This window comes from Pteropus alecto, unplaced genomic scaffold (assembly GCF_000325575.1).
Source record: "Pteropus alecto unplaced genomic scaffold, ASM32557v1 scaffold33, whole genome shotgun sequence".
In the NCBI taxonomy this organism is placed as follows: Eukaryota; Metazoa; Chordata; class Mammalia; order Chiroptera; family Pteropodidae; genus Pteropus; species Pteropus alecto.
The window spans coordinates 4,545,301-4,567,494 of record NW_006435762.1 but is presented as its reverse complement, the minus strand read 5'-3'; the positions used below and the strand labels follow the sequence as shown (position 1 = coordinate 4,567,494).

At 36.3% G+C, this 22,194-nt stretch overlaps 1 protein-coding gene across 4 annotated transcripts in view; it reads right to left on the bottom strand.

The window, feature by feature from the left end:
- Window positions 1-22,194, bottom strand: part of FNDC3B (fibronectin type III domain containing 3B) — a 295,959-nt gene that overhangs the window by 123,308 nt on the left and 150,457 nt on the right. For 3 of the 4 annotated variants that reach the window (XM_006910837.3, XM_015588553.2, XM_015588552.2), the window contains exons 4-5: window positions 18,045-18,121; window positions 2,289-2,532 (exon numbers count right to left, since the gene is read on the bottom strand). In XM_006910837.3, coding sequence (XP_006910899.1) covers window positions 2,289-2,532; window positions 18,045-18,121 — 321 coding nt within the window. The remainder of the gene's footprint in view (window positions 1-2,288; window positions 2,533-18,044; window positions 18,122-22,194) is intronic. The other variant, XM_025046052.1, reaches the window with a different exon arrangement.

Genomic DNA, 22,194 nt, shown 5'->3' with positions numbered 1-22,194 from the left:
GAGAGATATTTTAAATTTATATTTTAAATCAATTTAAAATTATACTTAAACATTGATAAAAATGCAATATATAACAAAGAGATTAGATCCTTACATGTTCGTAAGATAAAAGGGTCCCACATGGACAGGGTGACCATAAACTACCATCCAAACCTGAATACTCCTGAGAGTGAAAAGGGGCCTCTGTGGTCATGAGACCTCAACCAAGGCTATCCTAGGCACACCAGGAATGTATGGTCACCCTAGATAACTGAAAACTGATGTTTCCACTGTTCAATGGTAAAGCTCCACTTTTCATTTTCTTTCTGTTCACATAGCATAAAGAAAATATTTAAAAAGCAAATCTTCACAAGATAACCAATTTGTACCATATAATGTTAAGAAATACAACCCTATTCAAAGGGCATATATCCAAATAAATTATGTTCAAATATGCAAAAAGGATAAATATTTAAAATACCACAATGCATTACACTTGAGATTTAAAATATTCACTCTAGACATTTATATAAAAACATTTCAAAACATGTCAAGAAATTTTTAAGTGCTTATGGTTTGGGAAATTAAATGTTTAAATTTCTTTTCTGTATGCGCATTGAGAACTAAGGTAAGAACATATACGTGGCTCTTTTTTTTTAATAAAAGCAAAGGGGCAAAGGGATTTTGTTTTACTGCTTTCTCTAATTTGAAATCAATGAAGGCACTGTTATTGTACATTACTGCTGTTATTTTAATGAAATTAAACCAAAATACCCTATGAAATGAAGATATAATAATTTTTTTTTGCTTAATTTTAATGATGATTTAAATCATACTATTGTCTAAAACTGCAAAGTATACAATTTACAAAACAGCAACAACGTGGCATCCTACCAAGAGACTGCTAAAATAGGGCAGGTCACCCTTTATCAAGCAAAGAGTCAGTAGCCAAGGCTTTTCACGCAATGTCACTAAGCTCAGACACAACCAGAAACCTCTGACAAATACTCAAATATTTAATGTATATTGTGTCACAGCACTACTTTTTTTTAATTATAGTTAATTAATTAATTTTTTTTTTTTCAGTTTTATCCAAATGTTTTTATGGAATATGCCTACTTATCTGATGTTTTGGGATGTTATGTCACTAGACAAGATTACATGAATAGAAGTTATTGATGCCTCTATGAAATCAAATTACTTTTCATTTTTTGCTATCATCTTTCTGTACCTCTATTATGATAGCACCTTATTCTTTTGCATTATACTAAATTTCTAACTACTAAAAACTACCAATCAAAATCTAACCTTAAGTTACAACAGGATATTTCACTTAAAATACCCACCTCAAATGTTTCTTTTGTTAATGAGAAACAAAATGTGAGATGAATATACAGGGGGAAATATATATGTGTAACCGATAGACAAAGTGCAGAGGTAACGTACTCTAAGACTCTACGGTATGACAGGTATTTCTCATACAATTTATCTGAACCAACATAATAAATATTTGAAGTAATAAAATGCTTCAATTCATACCCAGACTTAGAGGATAATCACTTTGCAAAGTCCTGAACATTAAAGTCTAACTTTTACCCTCACTTATCTGGTTTCTTAGTATCCATTTTGATAGAAAAGGGCTTTAGACTAAACCAACACCAAGGCCAAAACTAAGAAATCATACTGTCGGTATCTCTGAGACACCTTTTCATTTCAAGGTAAGTATCTGCCTAACAACTAGTGAAATTTTGGCTGCACTAATGGCTATTCTTAAACTAAAGACAGGGTTCAGGAGAACCACATCAGATCCCAAGTTCAGCCAGGATTGCAACATAGAGCATTCAGGAAACCCAAAGCTTACTAAGACCTCACAGTCTTCTATCACTGGAAATGGGGCACAAAACACTTGTTGAATTTCCCTTCCACTGCTAGATTGTATGGATGTCTAAGAAATAATGTGTTGCAGTTCTGCCTCAGGCCGCTCACATAAAAATATGTTAACAGGACACAGGAACAAATGATAGATTCACTGCTTCTTTTCTAAAATATCAAGTGGTATCCTACTCTGTGCTGCTTTTTGGGATAGGGGACAGAACTTGGGATGATATAAAGAAAGAGCTGCAACCCACAAAGTAATTTTTGCAAGATACAAACCAGGACAAAAAAGGCTAGAAATTTCCCATGAGCCAGACAGACCCTCTTCTACCACGTTTATTACAGAAGAAATAAAGGGCTCTCCGGTTTTCTTCAGCTACTTAAGTGCTGTAACCAGTTTCAACAGCTGTCGGTGCCATCACTAACCTACTCACCTTGCTCACCGTATAATGTAGGGGGAAGATGATGCTGAGGAAAAAACTGAGGCGGCATATCTCCAGGTCCGGTAACAGGCGGGTAGTAAGCCGTGTGTGAATTATGAATAAAATGAGGGTGGTGAGTCAAGTAGGGGGGTAGATGATGGGTTGGAGACATGGCTGAGGGGTAGCTTGGGGGGTAACACTCAGGAGACTGGGGTGTGACGACCACCCGGCGGACTCCAGTATTATCTTCGATCACCTAAAGAAAACAGCAAAGAGTGTAGTATGTATTATTAGCCAATATCTTGTGAATATATACAGTATTTAATTACTTTCCCCTTAATTTTAATTTTCTCTCCTCCATTGGAAAAAAAAGTAGTGCATGTTGAACTTTGGTTCTCTAGTTCAACCAGTCAAATGAGTTCTAGAAATAATAACATTAAATTATTAAAATTTATGAAATTTTCATTAACTACCTAATTCTGATTAACGTGAAACTTTTTAGAGGTTTCAAAAGCTTGATAATAAATCTTCTTTGTCTCATAAATATTTCACGGATGAAGTCTTCTTCTAAGACTTCGAAAAGACTTGGAAGAAGACTTCTGAAGACTTCATCTAAGACAAATGAATTTAATGTGTACTTATGCTGATTTTAACAATGACTTTGAATGTAACTATCAGTTCAGTGGTTTTCCCAGAAGGAAGACAGTTTCTGGGGCACCTAAGTGTGCTTCATAGAGCTGAGCTTCCAGATCTGCCTGCTAACACTTGATTCTGTGCCTTCATCAGTGCGCTCAGCTCCATCATCACAAGGGCTTTAGGAAACGAAGGGAACATTAACTTCAGAAGCCATAAAAGTACCAAAAGGTCATTTAATCTGGGACCAAGGATGTAAATGAAACGAGAGGATTCCAACCAATGAAAACCTTGAGCAATCCTAAATCAAAATGGACACCTCTGTCCCCACCCTGATGAAGTGATGAGTGTTGTGAAGGGAGACACTAGGATGTGGGACCTGTTATAAAGCAGAGTGAGTGTGAATTAACATTCTATCCATACTTTCTTCAAATGTTTTTCAATTTATCCAAGAAAGATAATTAATTAAAGCAGTAAAATACCAATATTTATTTCCTTTGCGGCCAACTTCATGCTACCTGCTCTAAGAGCAAACAATGTTGTTGAGACACAAGAAATAACTAATATAACAGATCCCGTAATCAAAAGGGAAGGTGGTGGAGTACAGAGAAGAAGAGCATGGAATGACAGAATCAGGAGGGCTTCGGGGACCTCAAAAGTGGTAAGGCTGGGAAAGCTGAGACAATGGCCTCTGGGTCAAGACACTGCAAAGAAGGAGACAGCGAGGGCATAAGAGTAAACTTAGAAGCCAGGACCAGGGTGCCCAAGAGACTAGCTGGTCTAACCAAGTATTTAAGGCAATCAGATACAAACAAGGTAGAAAGTTTTGTTTTTAAAGACAAACAAACAAAAAACACTAAAAATTAAACTTGTATGTTGAAATGCATTTCTCATTATACCTCAAGAGGCTGATTATAGGCCAAAATGAAATGACTTAATGCTAGCTAAAACATTAATAATATTAAAGACAATTTATCCTAAGCTGTTTTTTAAAATATTGCTTGATCCAAAATGGCAAGTTTATCAATGTTAGTATGTACTTTAGTGTACAAGACAGGTTTAGTTTGAATTAATACCCATTCATCTTTATGTTAAGAAGACAAAAATATTTGTTTATTAATGAACCAATTAACATAACTATCAGAACTAACTACTATGTTAATTGTTCATGAATAAAGCAATACTAACTCTGGAAAATTAAGATTTTTGAGTCATCTCTCTGATAAAGCTCAAAACACAGCTTTTTATGTATTCTTTAATAAATTTAACCTCTTCTGGATCTTGGCGTGCTAATCACATTAACCTCATTTTTGAATGCATGGCTGCCAACTTACCGGTATATGTGAAATGGTGCTTAAACTGTGATATTAGAAATTCTAATGCATGTGCTATCATTATCATCAAAGCATCTTCTATACTGTATAAATGCAGAGCATAAATATATTTGGTAGCACACTTGTACAATTTTAGTAAAAATATGGATTATTCTTAACATTTGATATAAAATGTGTCATTCTATAGTGTCTTCTATCCCCCACTCTGCCACTGGCTACTAAGAAAAAGTTAAGTAAAATACTCCTGATATTCCTCTTTCATGGAAACTTCATTCGATCCTGTGATAGATACTGGAAGGTCCACAGAAGCAAAATATTTGTTTTCTAGAACAAATATTTTAGGTCAGCCAGCCACACGAACTTGACCGATGTAGTAAAACAGAAGAGGGCTCTCTCACTAAATGTGAACAACTCTTTGGGCTTGTAATGAAAAGAAATTACTTTACTCATTTTATCATATAATTTCTAGCTTATGAAAACAAAGCACTTTTTTAAGAAGGGCAAAAAGCACAAAGATAAGAATGCTAGTCAAGGAAAAAAAAAACAACAAAAGAGATAAAGAGCTGAAACGTTATCTTTTACTATTATATTTTGTAAGAAACAGTATTTCTACTACTTTAAAACTAAATCTAAAGTATAAATTACCATTCGCCAAAAAAGATTTCCAGTTAGAAAACTAAGTAACTTTTTGAAACCGCAAATTGCATATATAAAAATTGTCTGACAGCCTCATTTAATTATCTTAAATTATTCTGTGATATCTGTGAGAGACATTTATTTACATGTACATGTATAATGGGATACTTTCAGAAACCTGCTCCCTTACCAATCAAGGGATAATTTATCACTAAAACTATTTTGAAGAAATGAAATATTAATTCTGAAACAATCAGAAACAAAAAAATATGCTGAGTAATTTATTTTGTTTATTGTTCTTCCATAACACAAATTACATATTTTTTAATTATCAAATTCAGTTCTGATCCATGTCTAAGGAAATTATGCCTATGTTCCCCAAAGGATAAGTCTGAGGAGCAATAATAGTGCACGAAATAATAAGCAACTCAGGAAATGGTGGCAATAACATTCTTTAGTTTAAAAAATAAGGTTCATAAAGAAATATATTACTGTAGCAGAAGAATTTAGAAATCAGAGTTCAGTCCAAAAATCCTCAGGCAATAAAATGTGCCTTCGATCTTCACAAATAACCATGGAAAAGACAGATTCATTTCCTTTTGGGGTGAATGAAATTATGACAATGTCCAGAGGCAAACAAATCCACCTATATTCAATTCAGCAATTATTTCCTGAAACATACTATGAGCTAAACACTGGCTATTCAAAGGTGAGGGGAATAGGTGCTGAATAGTAAGATTAACCTAAATAGTCTAAGTATAATATAAAAAGAAAAATCAGACTAAACTTTAGTAAGTGCTGCTCAGAAATAAGAACAAAGTATTGTTTTTTTCTAGATTTTTGTCTAGCTCTACAGGATGGTCACTCGCATATCTCCTCTAGAGCTCAGACCCTTGGAGAAGATCATTGTGCTAGGTTCTCAGGTTGCCACCTGTTATAGGCTGAATTATGTCACCCTTACCCCCAACCAGGTTGTATGCTGAAGTCCTAAGCCTCAGTACTTCAGCATGTGATTGTAGATAGAGCCTTTAAAGTTATGTAATTATGGTAAAATGAGGTCATATGGGCAGGCCGTAATCCAATGACTGACGTTCCTGTAAGAGAAGGAAATTAGGGCACAGACACGCAGAAAGAAGTCCATCTATAAGCCAAGGAGAGAAGCCTTAGAAGAAACCAAACTTGTAGCCTCTAGAATTGTGAGGAAATAAGTGTTGTTTAAGCCACCCAGTCTGTGGGTACTTTGCTATGGTAGCCCTAGCTAAATAATACCACCTATCTGAGCCTCCCAAGCTTCCTCTGTCTTAAGTTCTATCAGCCTTGTCTGTTTTTTGTTTTTTGTTTTAAAAAAACCTTCTATAAAAAGTAACGTGTTTACCCACTCCACCCATGAGCAAACACCTAGCCATCTTCCTCAAGCTAAGGAAGAAAATCAGTCTGATGGCAGCTAGTTTGATTATTCATCATATCTTTTTATTCTGCTCATAAAAATTTACTGAGAAACTTCTATGTACATAGTATTCTTGTTATCCTGTGGCCTACACACAAGAATGAGATGCTAGAGAATAAAGAATAAGAGTAAATAGGGAAAATGTGTCTTCTTTGCATAAGTGCTTTTAGAACATGACCAAGAGAACCATTAAAAACAAAATGAAATAACATGGAGGCAATAAGGACAGCCAAGGGGAGACAGACGAAAAAGAAACCCAGAGCCAGTGCCTGTGGTCTGCCAGCTGCTGGACATGGGTTATTTTCCTTAACTATAGGAGAATTAGATAGTAGCATCCCTGTTGAACATGAAGGAAACCAACACACAGCACAGTCAAAATGTACAACTAGTTCAGCTGCAGAACCAGAATGTAGTACATTTTGGTCCGTACTCTAAAGTTTTCATTATGTGAAGAATTAAACACATGTTAGGTATGCTGAGAAATAAATATGTAGACAATGAACTGTAAGATAGAGGATAGTTGGGTTATTAAGAGATGTGAAAGGATTCAAGATATAATTAATATTTACTGAATATCTGCTGCTCTGCTTTAATATCCTCTACTGAAATAAGGCAATACATGTTAAGGACCTGGAAATAACTGATACACAATAGGAAAATCTTACCTGACAATTACTACTATTAATACTAATACTTCATTAAATCCTCCCAACAACCCTGTGAGGCATATACAGTTATCCTCATTTTAGAGACAAGAGAAATAAAGTTCAGGAAAGTCGAGCTAGCTCACCCAAGGGCTATCGGGGCAACAATTTTGAGTCCAAGAATTAAATAAACTGCATCTCTTAAAAGCAATTTAGAGAGTCCGAGTGTCTTTTCTGATAGCTGACAGAGAAGGAAGCTAGTTCCCCTCACTGAACTGAAATGCTCCACAGGAATTTTAATAAACTCAGTTCCTAAAACTCCGTCCTTCTACTTCTGGGTTGCAGGTGACAAACAAAAGAATTACTTAAAAGGCCGGAGGCAAAAGAAAAAATTTTAAAGACTGCCCCAGATGGCTAGGGATGTGCCATGAAGTGGGCAGAACAGAATGCACGTGGACACACATGAACCCATACATATGTAAGCAGTGGGCAAGGCTGGGCAGCCAGCTTGCTCATTGACAAGGAACACAGAGTGAGCTGCCTACACACTGAAAACTGGGACCAAATGAGTTTGTGAAAGTCAAGCTCGATTCCTAACTGTTGCCAACATACTTCAAGTGGGCTCTCAGGCTATTCGGGGAAGGGAAGAAATCTCAGCTAAAACTGAGCACCAAGTACACAAGCAATGAACAAGCAGAAGAAAAGGCCAGGCAATACAAAACAGTCGTATGGAGCAGTGAGTAGGCAAAGAGTCCAGGTTTCTCCCAAGCAGACTGGTGTTTCCACCTCCACCACCATCTGTGTCTTGCAGTATGAAATATAGATCTGTCTCTCCCACCCAATTGCAAGTCCCTCAAGGGTACCTGGGAACACAGAAGGCTTTCAGTAAGTGTTGGCTAAGTGAACAAATGAAAAAGCTTTAAAAAAAAAAAAAAAAAGTGTATCTGCTTACATTTGATGTCTACCAGTTATTAACACATTCATTATCAAATCCACCCCAACCTCATATCCCAGGTAAATATCTGACATTATACTCTAAAATTTCAGAAATCTAAACCCAGCAAACTGCAGATATGTCACTTTCAGTAAGTGTTGGCTAAGTGAACAAATGAAAAAGCTTTAAAAAAAAAAAAAAAAAGTGTATCTGCTTACATTTGATGTCTACCAGTTATTAACACATTCATTATCAAATCCACCCCAACCTCATATCCCAGGTAAATATCTGACATTATACTCTAAAATTTCAGAAATCTAAACCCAGCAAACTGCAGATATGTCATACGTGACTCTCTTATTTTAAATATTTAAAATATTAAATATTATTTAATATTATTTATTTTAATATTTTATTTCACAAGAAAGACAATGAAAATCATACATTTCCTATGTAAGTGCTACTTCAATCCCAAATGCAGTTAGGTTTTATTTTATTCATCACCAACCAGGAGTACAAAAGTGCTACCTCCTACTTTTCCTTTTCTGTACTAACTCGTCATTCTGTATTTTCTAATAATGTGAAAAATATACAAGAGAAAAAAGCAAGTTTGTGTGGAAATTTTTTTTTATGCCTACAACACCTGGTCTTCCTAGGTGGTCTCCTATCCAAGTAGTAACCAGGCCTGACCCTGCTTGGCTTCCAAGATCAGACATGAGGCTTATTCAAGGTGGCATGGCCATAGACCCAGGACTTTGTGCTTGTAAAGCAGACGTGTTGACCGCTATACTATGGAAACACGTCATTGTGTGGAAATTTGAAACAAGGAATGTACTTTTCCTAGCCCATCTCTTTTTGCTACTACGGATGATACTCCCACCACCATCACCCAAGGTTCTCTCAACCAGACTGGTGCTCACCCCTCCACCGGCATCTGTGTCCTCTAGTGTGAATTTCAGATCTGCCTCTCCCACCAAAAGGGTTATAGAAGCAAGTGGTCATTCTATTTTACAGATGAAGTTGAGTTAATTGATTTAAGATGGTGGCAGAATTGAATGTATTTTCCAAATCTTCTGAGTTACTTTTCTGTCTTTTCAAATTTAATTATTGTAACTATGGTTGAAAACACCAAACATACTTCTCTACCTCATTTTTCTTCATAACTATAATAGCTAACACTGATAAAACATTTGCTCTTTCTCTTGTTTTATTATCATTAATGTCCTAAGACAACAGACCCTATAGGTTTAAGATCAGCTCCTTCTTCCATATAGCATAGTAATATTTTAGCCAAATGGAAAAATGCATTATTGGTGATGTTTCTAGGTTTCTAAAAGCTCTTTACATAACACCTGGCAGAGTAGTTACAGATTAATAATAGATATCACCAGAATTTTTTTAAAAAGTTCTTTGAAAATTCCAATTACTTTTCTCAAACATTTCATGCCAATGGATAAGTAAACAACCAATCCATCTGATTTATAGGTAACCGAGTCTAAGGTTTTAAATAGTAAGGTGATTCATAATTGAATAAAAATCCCCTAAACATTTTACCCACACACACACACACACACCCTCCCAAGCTACTCATACTTATGTAAGTCTGTAATCTGGAAAAAGGAGCACAACTAGGGCATAAATAATTTAACTTTTAGTACCACATCCCAATGGCCCCAACTTGAGGATCCCAGGGGAAGAGATGGGCCCCTGTTTGGACACAGCTAAGCTTCTCGAGATACTGCCAAGAGTCAAGCTGCCTCCTCTCCAAGCAGAAATACAGCACTGGGTACTGATACTGAAGGCAAATGGTAAACTGATTAATTTACCAAATTAACAAAGGTGACAATAACAACTCCTGTGACATATATCACTTAACAGTTTTTAAAATGCTTGGCACAAAACTTAACTTGCATAATATTCAGAAGATCCTCTAACATAGTCCTAATTTCTAGATGAAGAATTTCAGAAGCAATTAAGTAACTTAATGTAGTATCAGCTAAGTGGGTTACAAGATTCATACTCAAGTACTTGTGACTGGAAATGCTGTGTTTTCTATCTCTTTTTACTGTATATCAACAACCTAAATATCAAAACAAACCACATTTAAAGTTCAAAAATCAAGTCTAATTCTCCCCGGTATCTGTGTGACACATAAGAACACCAGACATAAGAAGTTACATCCATGGTTTCGAGCAATAAAATGGGCCAATTATTCCAACTAATTGGATATGCTGTTTTAAGGAACAGAATATTTGTCAGAAGACAAACAGTAAGTAGCAGTTTGATGTTTTAATCTGTGCCAAACTGAGTTGCCATTAAGATATTAATAAAGCTATCAACAGGAGGCGTATGTAGATAGTGACTGGTCCTATCACTCCAGCACTTTGCCATTGATCAGCATAGAAGACATGACCAAAAACAAAGATGATTCCAGCACAGCTTCTCAAGCACACTCATGTCCACGAAAACATAGGCAGGTTGTTCTAGATGGTATCTATGAATTTTATATTTTATATTTTAAGATGCTTCACCAGTCTGCCAGTAGGTTCCATGGCACAAAAAAGGATTAAGAATCCATATTGATGATACTGAGATCATATTTATCACATAGCAAAATACCTGTATTATTATACAAGTTTGTAAGTCTGATGGGTTCCAAAGAGTGTGTAGGAATATAAAATCCACATAACCTTCGTAAAGCTTTGTACCTAATAGGTTGGGCAAAGGTATTTTTCTAAGAAAAGTTGTTACGTATGACAAATGTTAATAATTTAGAAAGACTATACTAACTGTACAATAAAATCAAATTAATATATGTAAATAATTTAATCCTTACTAATGATTTATAAGTCATTACTAGATGTGACATTGTCTCAATATTACTATAAAATTAACCATCATTTTTCCATAGAAGTGAAGACCAGAATTCCAGTCAAGGCAATGCTAAATACCAAAGGAGTCTGCCACAGGTTTGGGAATGATTGCTTATGGACACTTACTTATATTCTTGCTTATCTCCTTTTTAACAATATGAACAGCAGAGGAAAGTCAGCTAACTTTAGGAAAAAACCTGAGATCCTTTTTCCTTTCCCCTTCACCCTCCAGTAAGATAACAATGACTCCAGCCAGCCAGCACTTAATTGATAAGTGCCAATTATGTGCTGGACACCTTTCAAGGAACCAGAGATCCAGTGATGAACAGGACACATAGAATCTCTGACCTTGTGGAGTTTAAATGCTAAAAGGGAAGAAGGCCAACAATGATCCAGTAAAACAAACAAGTCGAACACCCAAGTAAATAGCTTAAAAATATTCCTAAAAATCACACAAGGAATTGGACACAGAGCCCCAAGTGGGCTCACGTTTCCTCCTGCTAATCTTGTGTTCTATTATACCACAATGCCAGGATCTCAGAAACAAAGAAAAATCCAAGAGAAAATGCAGAACAGGGAGACAGAAGGCTCAGAAAGAGGAAAACTTGCACAATGCTTCAGGGGAGGGTACATCCTTGGTACATTTCTTTAATTTAGCAATGCCAACTCTGCCTGGAATCATTCCTCAGACAAAATAAGCCATAAAATGAAAAATAAAGTTGCTGCAAATCTGCGGATAATGGAAACTAAATCAGAATAGATGTGCAGGTCTTCTACTCTTTTCATAGAAGCTCCTCACCTCCATGAATACATCGTTCATTGTGGAATATTTTCCTAATTTCTTATAGAAAAACCAACTTCTCCAAAGGACTTAAAGTCTTCAAAGAGATTCCAATTCTCTTTATTCTTGGCTGTAAAATGGGTCTGCTTCTCAGTCTGTCAGGACACAGGGAAACCCCTCATGCTCTTTTCAGCTCATCATTTTCAAAATCTTGAAGGTGAAACACAGCACTGGCTTAATCCCAGGTTGTAATTACCACAAGGAAGCAGCTGAGGCTATTGTTTATTGCTCAGCTGGCTTAGCTAAGCAAAACCGGGGAAAGGATTCCATGGCTCCCACCAGGGACCAAATGGACTCCGTTCTGTCCCCACAGGGCTCTGATTTCTGGCCAGCTCTCTAAACACTCCTCACTGGGGAATGAAATTTAAATACGTTTTTAGATAGACTTCTTGTCTCTCCCTGGGCAAGGGAAATGGAATATATGTAATTTCCACAGGTACTGACCCATTAAGCCCCAAAACAATGGAATGAAGTAAAGGGTGTACTTCTGCTATAACAGAAATACTTTTGACTACTATTCAGTTTTTAGGTTACATCAATTATCTGAGAAGAGGAGAGTGGTCTCCCAAATGATAGAACATTAACTTGGATGTTTCACTTTTTATTTTCATATGTTTTTTTAATCTTTGGGTCTACATGAAGTTTCTTCATAAATTACTATGAAAGCATGGAAAGTAAAACTCAAGCCATCTGCTTAAGAAATTTCTATATATAAATTATTCAGAAAGTTAATAATGAGATTAAAAATTGAGAAGAATCATGGCCAGCATACAATAAAAGGAAAAATTTGCTTCATAGTGTGTGATCTCAATATGTATTTAGACAGGCAAACTGCCAAACTTTCATTGAAATTATTCTACCAGTCTTCATTATAATAGCTCTCACTTATTGAATGCCCACTGTAGACTACACACCTCACATAACATTTCTCTTAATTCTTACCTCTACCAGATCGGGTAGGTATTCGCATATGTGGTGAGAGAATCTGTAAAAGTGACATGGGAAGTAGCCATGGTAGAATTGGAAGGCAGGCCTCTCCAAGTAACATCCATGTTCTACCAGAGTCTCAAACCCAACCACACTCACAACCCCAACCACACTCGCAAATGTTTCTACATAGTGTAAATGATGATGATGAATGTGACGAGGGTAAATTCCCTCTTACCTAAATCTACTTTCTCATAGCTGAAAGAAAACAGCCTACAGAAATTGAAAAGGTCAGGTTATTTTTTCCTCAGATCTTCCCTAGCCTCCCACTAAAAGGTAAAGCACAAAACACACACTACAACACATATGAGCCTACTGTATCTGAGACTTTTGAGTTGAAACAATATTCCATTGTCCTCCTACCCTAAGTCCACACTCTTTAAGGTTCAGTCCTTCTCACCCTAATAAAGATTGTTATACTAACTACACCCCAGAGCAGACCAGAGCTGACTCTTCAACTCCAGGTGCTTGTCTTAACGATAAGATTATCTCTGCTCACTCCTAAGATTTGCCTTTTGTCAAATTTATTTGACCAATTTTACCAATTTATCTTTAAAGCAATTTCAGCTACTTATATGACAGATCCATTATAATCAAGAATTTTTCCATTGACTTAGTTTAGAGTAATATTTTTAACCATTTATTTACTTCCCTCCTCAATTTTCTTACCATAACAGACCATCTCATAAATGAGAAGCTGATGTTTTAGTATTGGAGATGCACAAGTAGGCACACCACACATCACACTCACATTGTCAGAAAGTAATGTAGTGTAAAGCAAGTACATCCATCAAGGCAGGCTCTGCTGCTGACTTTAAGATCACATCGTAGTGGGAAATAACAGATCAGTAAAATCAGAAATGCCTGGGTTGTGATCCTGTTTCTACTCTGAGACTCAGCTTTCTCAATGAAAAGTTAGGACAGTGAAACCTCGGAGACATAAAGTATTTAGCACAGTGCATACCACACCCAGTAGTTATTCCCACCATCACCACCTGCACCAAGATAGGCTGGGCCATTTTTCCCAGCTGTCCCATAGCTTGCCGAATAAAAATTAGGACTGGTCACTATCTTCCCCCTGCCCTTTGAAACAGCTTTACTTACACAGCAGATACAATTTACATACTATAAAATCCATTACTTTAAAGTGTTCAATTCAGTGATTTTTAGTAATTCACAGTTGAATTCACAGTTAATTCCAGAACATTTTCATCACCCCAAAAGAAACACTATACCCATTAGCTCCACAATACTCTCTCCCCTGGCCCCTGGCAACAACTAATCTATTTTCAGTTTTCCTATGGATTTACCTATTCTGGACATTACACATACATGGAATGATACTGTGTGTCATTTTTATGTCTAGCTTCTTTCATTAAGCATAATATTTTCAAGGTTCATCCACATTTTAGCATATATCAGTACTTCATTTCTTCTTATGGCTGAATAATATTTCATTGTATGGATATACCACATTGTGTTTATGCATTCATGAACAGATGGACACTTGCACTGTTTACACCTTGCGGCCATTATGAATAATGCTGCTATGAGCATTCATGTACAAGTTTCTGTGAGGACATTTGTCTTCTTTCTTCCTGGGTAAATATACCTAGGAGTGAAACTGCTGAGTCACATGGTAACTCTGTATTTACCCATTTGAGAAAATGCCAGTTTTCTGAAGCAGCTGTACCACTTTACATTACCAATGCAGTGTATGAGGATTCCAATTTTTCCACAACGTTGTCAACATTTGTTATTATCTATCTTATTTACTATATCCATCCTAGTGTGTCTGAAGTATACTGTACCATGGCTTTGATTTACATGTTCCTGGTGGTTAATGATGTCCAGCACCTTTTCACATGCTGACTGGCCATCTGTTTATCTTCCATAGAAAATGTCTATTCTGATCCTTCGCCCATTTTGAAATTGGCTTGTCTTTTTATTCTTGAATTTCTCTTTTATATATTCTAGCTAAAAGTCTGAGAAAACTGATTTGCATATATTTTCTCCCATTCTATGAGGTTTGGTGGTTTCCTTCGAAGCACAAAAAGTTTTAATTTGGATGAAGTCTTTTTTTTTCTTTTTTTTTTTTGGCTGCTTGTGCTTTTAGTGTCACATCTAAGAATCCGTTGCTTAATCCAAGGTTCTAAAATTTTAGTACTTAAACTTATGTCTATAATCCATTTTGAGTTAATTTTTGTATATGGTGTGAGGTAGAGGTCTAACTTCATTCTTTTGTATTTGGATATCCAATTGTCCCTGGACCCTATCGTCCCTGCACTCTTTGTTGAAGAGACTATTCTTTCGTCCCCTGAATTGTCTTGGAACACCTTTCTCTCTTAAATCCACACTAAGAGCATTTCATTCCTTATAGCTATACATCACTTTGATCTTGCTAATTTTCCAGCCACCAAGTGTTTTATTACTCTACTTGAACCTGCAAATCTTTGAAACAAATCTACGAATGTCTCCTTTATTTATTTTATTTCAGTTTGGCGAATCACTTATATTTAAAAACAATTATCAAGGACAGGCATACCTCGGAAATACTGCAGGTTCCATTTCAGACCACCGCAGTAAGGCGGGTATCGCAATAAAGCGAATTATCTCAATAAAGCGCATCTTGCAATAAAGAGTCATTATCTTTTGTAAAAAAATAAAATAAAAAAGGAAAGAAGGGAAGGAAAGGGAAAGGAAAAGGGAGAGGAAAAGGAAAAGGAAAGGAAAGGAAAATCAGTGATGCACAATAAAGCAAAGCGCTACCAGTCGAGGTATGCTTGTACCTACAATATATCAGGAAATGTTCTAGATTCTCAGATATAATCCCACTGAGGCACTAAGAGTTCTTGGGGACAGTTATAAAATGTATTGTATGCATGACACAGATGGGACAAAGTGCCAACAATGCTGAAAAAGCAGAGCAACCATTTCTGAGTTGGAGGTTCTGAAAGGGCCACACACTGAGGAGGGGCATTTGACACACAAAATTGAACTGTCAGTCAAAGAAGGGCTCTAGAGTATTTCAAAGAGGGAGAAAGAACAGACAGAAAAAGCATGTAGTTGAGAAAAGGCCAGACATACCCAGGGGACAGAAGTTTAAGGTAGTAGCAATGTGGGACAACAGGTAATGGTGACCCTAGAAAGAGAGAGAGAGAGCAGAGTTGAGCAGTACGGATCTCATACACTACACTACAGAACTTCTATGCAGCGTACGCCCAACTATAGATCTGAACAAGAAAGCCACGTGTATTTAAGAAAAAGCACTGTGGGGATAAGACGTAGGGCTGACTGGTACAGGGTCAGACTATTAGATATTTCTCACATGTGTCCAGGAGGGGATTTTTTTTTGGGGAGGGGGGGGGGTTATTCTTTCTTTCCACATCTACATGACCACATGTATTTAGCTCCTTAGATCTTGCAATGACAAGTCTCCTAAAACATTTTATACTTTATTCTACCTTCATTTCTTTGAAGTGGGCATGCAGTCAGCCTTAAAGATGAACACGCATCCTATCAGCTTCTCCGTTTTCTTCATGTTAATAATGTTTTACTCAGACACTTCACTGTCAAATATCATTAAGGATATACTGCTACTAGTGAAGGTCATCTAACTCTGGGCCCATCTTCTGATCGGGGACCCATTTTTACTATTCTTCCAGTATCTCCCAGCACTTTCTTCCATAATCCTCAACTGAGAAAGTGTTTCACTCTGCTTTCATCATCAGATTTATGGAAGTGAATTTACAGCTCTGCTCTTACTCTTATTTGGACTGTCTACAGAAGTTTTTCAGAATCAGAAATAAACCATGATCTAAAATTCTATATTTTCCCTAGGATTCCCAAAAAAATGTTTTGCAGTTACTACAATCACAGCAACACCTATCCCAAGAAATAGTACATTGCAGTTTCTCTCCACTAAATGTTCAACTTTTAACTGGTATTCCTCAAATGGACCTTTAGCATAAACGGAGGTGTTATTTCTGTCGTTACAATTGTGAGAACTGTACTCTGTTCAATGGAATGAAATACTTGTTCAAAAGAAATGAGCAGCAGACATAATGGAATTCTACATTCTTTGTTCTTTTCTGTTAATTGACTGGCAACGTGACTGTGATCCATCATCACATGTGCTGGCTGGAAGGGCCTGCTCTGCACCCTTTTCTCCTTCCAGTGATTCTTGTTTACAAAGAACTGTGTAAAACAACTCATTTATTTGCAACAAGGGAAAAACTGGCCAACATTCTCACTACACAAAACAAAACAAAGAAAGGTGCCAAATTGGCTCGCATGAAAGTAGGATGGAAAAAATGAAATTATAGTGGCTGCAGTATGGCTTAGACAATAAAGAAATGGATAAGTTTTTACATCAGAGAAGGATAAAACTTCTTTGATTTCTGCCTGCACTTTAGCAATTTTCCAATGTAGCTGCCAATTTTTTTCACCCTAGCAAAATCACTAAAAACTTAAAATGACAGATTTTAAACCACTGTAAAAGCAGACAGAGACAGATAAAGAATAGAAAGGGGGAAAAAGATTTGGAGAACTATAATTCCAAAAATGTTAACACAATGATTATCTTCTGTAGGTAGAAAAATTATAAGTTTTTTTTATATTCTTCTGCCTTTTCTGAATTTTTTCCCAATGAGTACAGGATGCTCTTACAATGAGTGGGGGGTGGGAGGAGCATAGAGAGGGAAACAGTTTGTTGGTTAGGCATTTGGAAAGGGAGATATACAGGGAGAAATAGCGTGGCACTCACATAATGCTGAACCCAGGACAAAAAACTAAAATATATACAGACATCCACATTCCAGGCACCTGGAACATCTTAAACATTACCCAGGTTTAAGAGTATAACTTTATCCTTTAACATTTCTTTCCTCCCAACATACCTCTGATATTGCTATTACTTTTTAAATTGCTATTTTACTTAAATCAAATTTTAGATCAATTTAAGTACAGGCAGCCAAGTTCTCACATCATACTCAGTAATCCACCAACCCCAGGACATGCCACATTATGGAGAAACGGGACTCCCATAACAGAGGGCAGGCCCTATTTATATTAACAATGTCTCCTTTGACATGTCTACTAATTAAGTCTAAATTTTCCCCCCTAGCAAATTGTGGTAGGGATGGAAAGAAATCTCTAACGCAATAGACACTGTGAAGGAATGACAATCAAACGGTGAAGTGTGAAACCCACCTTGGCAGAGGGCAGCTTAGCAGCCCTGCTGTGTTTTCCTCCCTCTAACTCTCTGGCATGACAAGTGGCAAGACTCGGGAAGGGCCATGTGGTACCACAAAATTGATGACAACTCTAGCATTATTTTACTTAAATTAATCCTGGAGTAAGTTTTGAAGCCTCAACATATATTCTCTCAGGACAATGACAGTGCCCATAGTAAGTGGGGAAGTCCATCAAATGGTTTACCTGTGAGATATAACCTGGAGGCACATGGATTGGAGGAATGGATCCATTGGGTGACATCATGGGAACTTCAGCAGGTCCTAAAAGAGGCAAGAGTAAGATATTAACAGTCAAAGAAATAAACATTATTCAAAATAATCATTGGTATTTTTTCAATAGTATCAAAACTAAAGAGAATGAATCACTGACTATTTTCTCTTCAATAATGGGTACATTGTGCTTTACACATAAAATCATGGATGAAAAGAATTCTCTAGCTGTATAAGTCAGGGGGGAATAAAACAGAACTATGCACATCTTTATAAATACTTAATGATTTCCGAAGCCTCAAGCTCCATAAAGCAAGGCTGCTTAGTTAAGAGTAGTCTAAAAAGTGAAGCAAAAAGTTTTTTTCATTTTTAAAAGAATGTATTAATAACTGCTTAAACAAATCAATTTTAAACGAGTTTATCTCCTCTGATTTAAAAAGTTCCAAAGGACGTGAGTTTAAAATTTTCACTGCGAATTACAATTTTCAGTAAGTTACTGTAAGATGCCATTAATTTGGAAATAGAAGAACCCATAAAATATTCCAAATCAACTGAATTTGGTATTCCTCTTATGTTATAAGGCAGGGAATAATATAGATCATATTTTCAAACTAGGCACTATTAGGAATATTCACGCCAAATTTACTTGGAATTGTTTCAAAACAAAGCATTCAATTAACAAGACATCAGTTTCAAATTCACAGAATGTTAATCACATATCTATGGCAAACAATGAACAGCAAGGCAACACACAGTTACCTAAGACACAGATTGAGCTAATATTTAATTACAGCGAATCTGATTTATTATAACATCAAAACCAGCTTCTGATGCCCTTCCAAAGAGCCTGTGATTAGATGGTTCCCCAAAGGTGAAAGAACTAATTTTCACTTTGGTAGCTGACTCTCCTTATTTAGCAACCCACCTCCCAAAAGTCAATTCAAAACTGTGTTCCTACACTGAGATGCAACTTCCTGCCTCCAAGTGCCTTGTGTTGTTTATTTACTGTTGCCTAATGAGCGTTGTGCTGCTGGCAATGAAAATTGCTGGGCACTAACAAACAACAACAACGACAAAACAAACAACAACAACAAAACAACAAACAAGAAAAACACAACACTTTTCTTGGCAAAAAAAGACAGATCCTGCCAACCCAATGTTGCATTTACATGTAGGCATAATGCACCTTTCACCTCGCAGTAAAATCCACTGTAATAACTACTCCACAGGAGAGGATCAGTGGGGGTATGAAGACAGGGATGCTGGGGTGCCCATCAACAGGTCTACAAGTATAGGGAAAAAAACATAGGAGCAGGGTGGAAAAATGCTAATATTCAGGTAACACACCATATGACCAGAGTTCACACTGCAGCTTCATGGACAATATACCAGAGCACGAAACTATCTGATAATCTCTAAACACATACAAAACCACCGTGGTCTCTCAAAGGCTAACCACACTGGTGGCCATTTGAAGCATAAAACAATGTCATAAGAATGGATAATTGCATGAGCCCATTTTATTTTTAAGTATGATTTCACCTAATGCATCCACCAATCACTAAAGCCACTCTCCAAATCCATCTTTCTCATCCACTTCAGCATTTTTGCTATTACCAATAAAACATTTAGGTATTTAATAGATATTTTTATTTGAATTGCCTCACTTAAAAATCATAGGCAACTATTGCGGCCTTAGTTATGAGTACTGTCCGTGAAACCTGGGGATCCTCTGCCTAGTTTAACTCCTAGCTCACTACCCACACTGGTTGTGTGACCTTGGACAGTTGACTAGCCTGTCTGGGCCTCACTTCTCAACAGTTAAAAATAAGAATAACAATTCTTACCTCTTAGGGTTGGGTTTAAAAATTAAATTCAATAATATATGTAAAAGCACTTAGAGTTAGTTCATGGCACAATAATCGCTCATCAAAATGTTAGCAATATTTAAAATGTTTTTAAATTTTTTTTTATAGCTTTGTTTTTTGGTTACATTTTAAGTACTGGTTTATTTTAATAGCCCTTGTAACACATAAAATCAACAAGTATAAAATCACCTTTGTACAACATTGCCTTGAGGCAAATCTTCCTCATCAGACAAATATCAAATGTTTCACAGCACTGACTTAAACCGAAATGCTACCACCTCAGTAAAGTATTGTTTTTTAATCACCAAAATGTACACCAGGCAAACAGTCTCTTAACCCCGGGCATGACCCCTAAAACTGTTAAAGTCATTTGTATAAAAGGCTTTAAAGACTGTAGGACAAGTAAGTGATTTACTGCCAGAAAATGTTTTCTTCCCAGCCTTGATTTCAAAAGTAGCCAAATGACTTTAACATGTTTGTTCCCTCTTCCTCTTGTCACTGTCATCGAAACCCTGACAAAAGGCACCATGAAATATACAGTAATGGCTTCTGAAACTCAACTGTGCCTTGGAACCCCACCCCTCCCTCAAGGTTCTTCTCCTTTCTGAAATAAACCATTGTATCCGCAAGCCTTCCCATGCCCCCCCTCAAAAAAAAAAAAATCCTATTCACAATGGTTGTATGAGAAGTTATTGTCTCACTAAACACTTAACTTCCAATCAGTGAGTTTACTGCCTCTGCTCAATTGTCTGTATTTAAGAAACTCCTAATATTATTATAACCCTTACCTAATTAAAATACAAACTTCTCTTCCTAAACTTCTAAGACTACTAGATTCCTTTTGATTTTTAATTGTTACCCTCATTACACACAAGACAAAGGAGATAGCCCTTAGAATATGGTGTAAAAGAAAAAATGGTTCTTTCCTTCTTCAAACCACCTAAAATGGCTAGATGGGGAAAAAAAGTCATATAATCTTCTCAAACAAACCAACTTCCTCTCTGACTATATTGGAAAATCACTTAACTATTAAACTTTCTGAAAATAATTTTAAAATCTCTAAGGTATCTGGAACCCTCTTTAATTAAACACTCTTGTTACATACAGGTAGGTCTACACAGATGCATGTAGATTAAATAATTTGGAAACAAAAGGAAATGAACATACACTTTCAAAATACTGTTGGTTTTTTTCCTTTGAGAAGATAACTAAGAAGTTTAGCGAGACCACATGAAGTCTTCCACAGACAGGTGAAAAATGTCACATGCACAGTTTCTAGAACTGGAACTAGAATATTTGCTAAAAGCCAAGTAACTCCATGAAACAAAAAAATCCTTGGGAATTTTGATCAATTACAGGTTTTAGGCTGTGACTTCAATAGTTGAGAATTCCTTTTTTTCACTGAACAAGATGTAAGACACAAACAGGAACTATGATTGGCTTATAGTCATTAAAAAATTAAACTGTAATATGCAAGTACATGGTATAAAATCTTAAAAGTCTGCTACTATGTTAATGAATTGCTTTTTCATTTACTTATAGCAAACCTTCAATGTGAAAAGTTGAGAGCAGCTTAATTATTAAATCAATAGTAATTCATGCAATGATCCTATAACTTTATTCCCACATTAAAGAGGCTGAAAGAAAGCCGGGTAAATGACATTTTTAGGACCACACATGCTCATTAAGAGCTTCTGAGCCCCAGCCAAGGTTGTGAGGCTATTCTCTTTTACTCTGAGCTTCTTCGCTGGGATTCCCCCACAGCTCACACATTTAGGTAGCACTTGTTCTGATGCTATATTTAGAATATTCACCCATTCTAGGGGCAGAGATTGACTTGAGGTAAATGTATAAATGAGGTTTAGAAATCTGACAGTGGTGGAAAATGAGACCATCCTTAGAAGGAGACCAGCTATAAGTAATTATACTGCAATTTCGACATGTTTAAATGGTATTTTTATAAGCTAAGTACCACCAACAGGAGAACAAGTAGTGAACAAATAGAATCTTACTATTGTACTTGCCCGCAAACTGGTACTTGTGTGTCCAAATGTCCATTTTCAACAATAGCCCTTACTATCAAGAGATCACAATTTTATCTTATTAACTTAAATGTTTTGTTCACAAAGAACATAAAGGGACTGAGATCACAACATAGCAAGATAAAACTACTGAGAAAAATAAAGCGAAACAAAATAATGATGTGATAAAATCCAATAAACCCTATAAAAGTGACCCTCAAGTCTCTAATAGCCA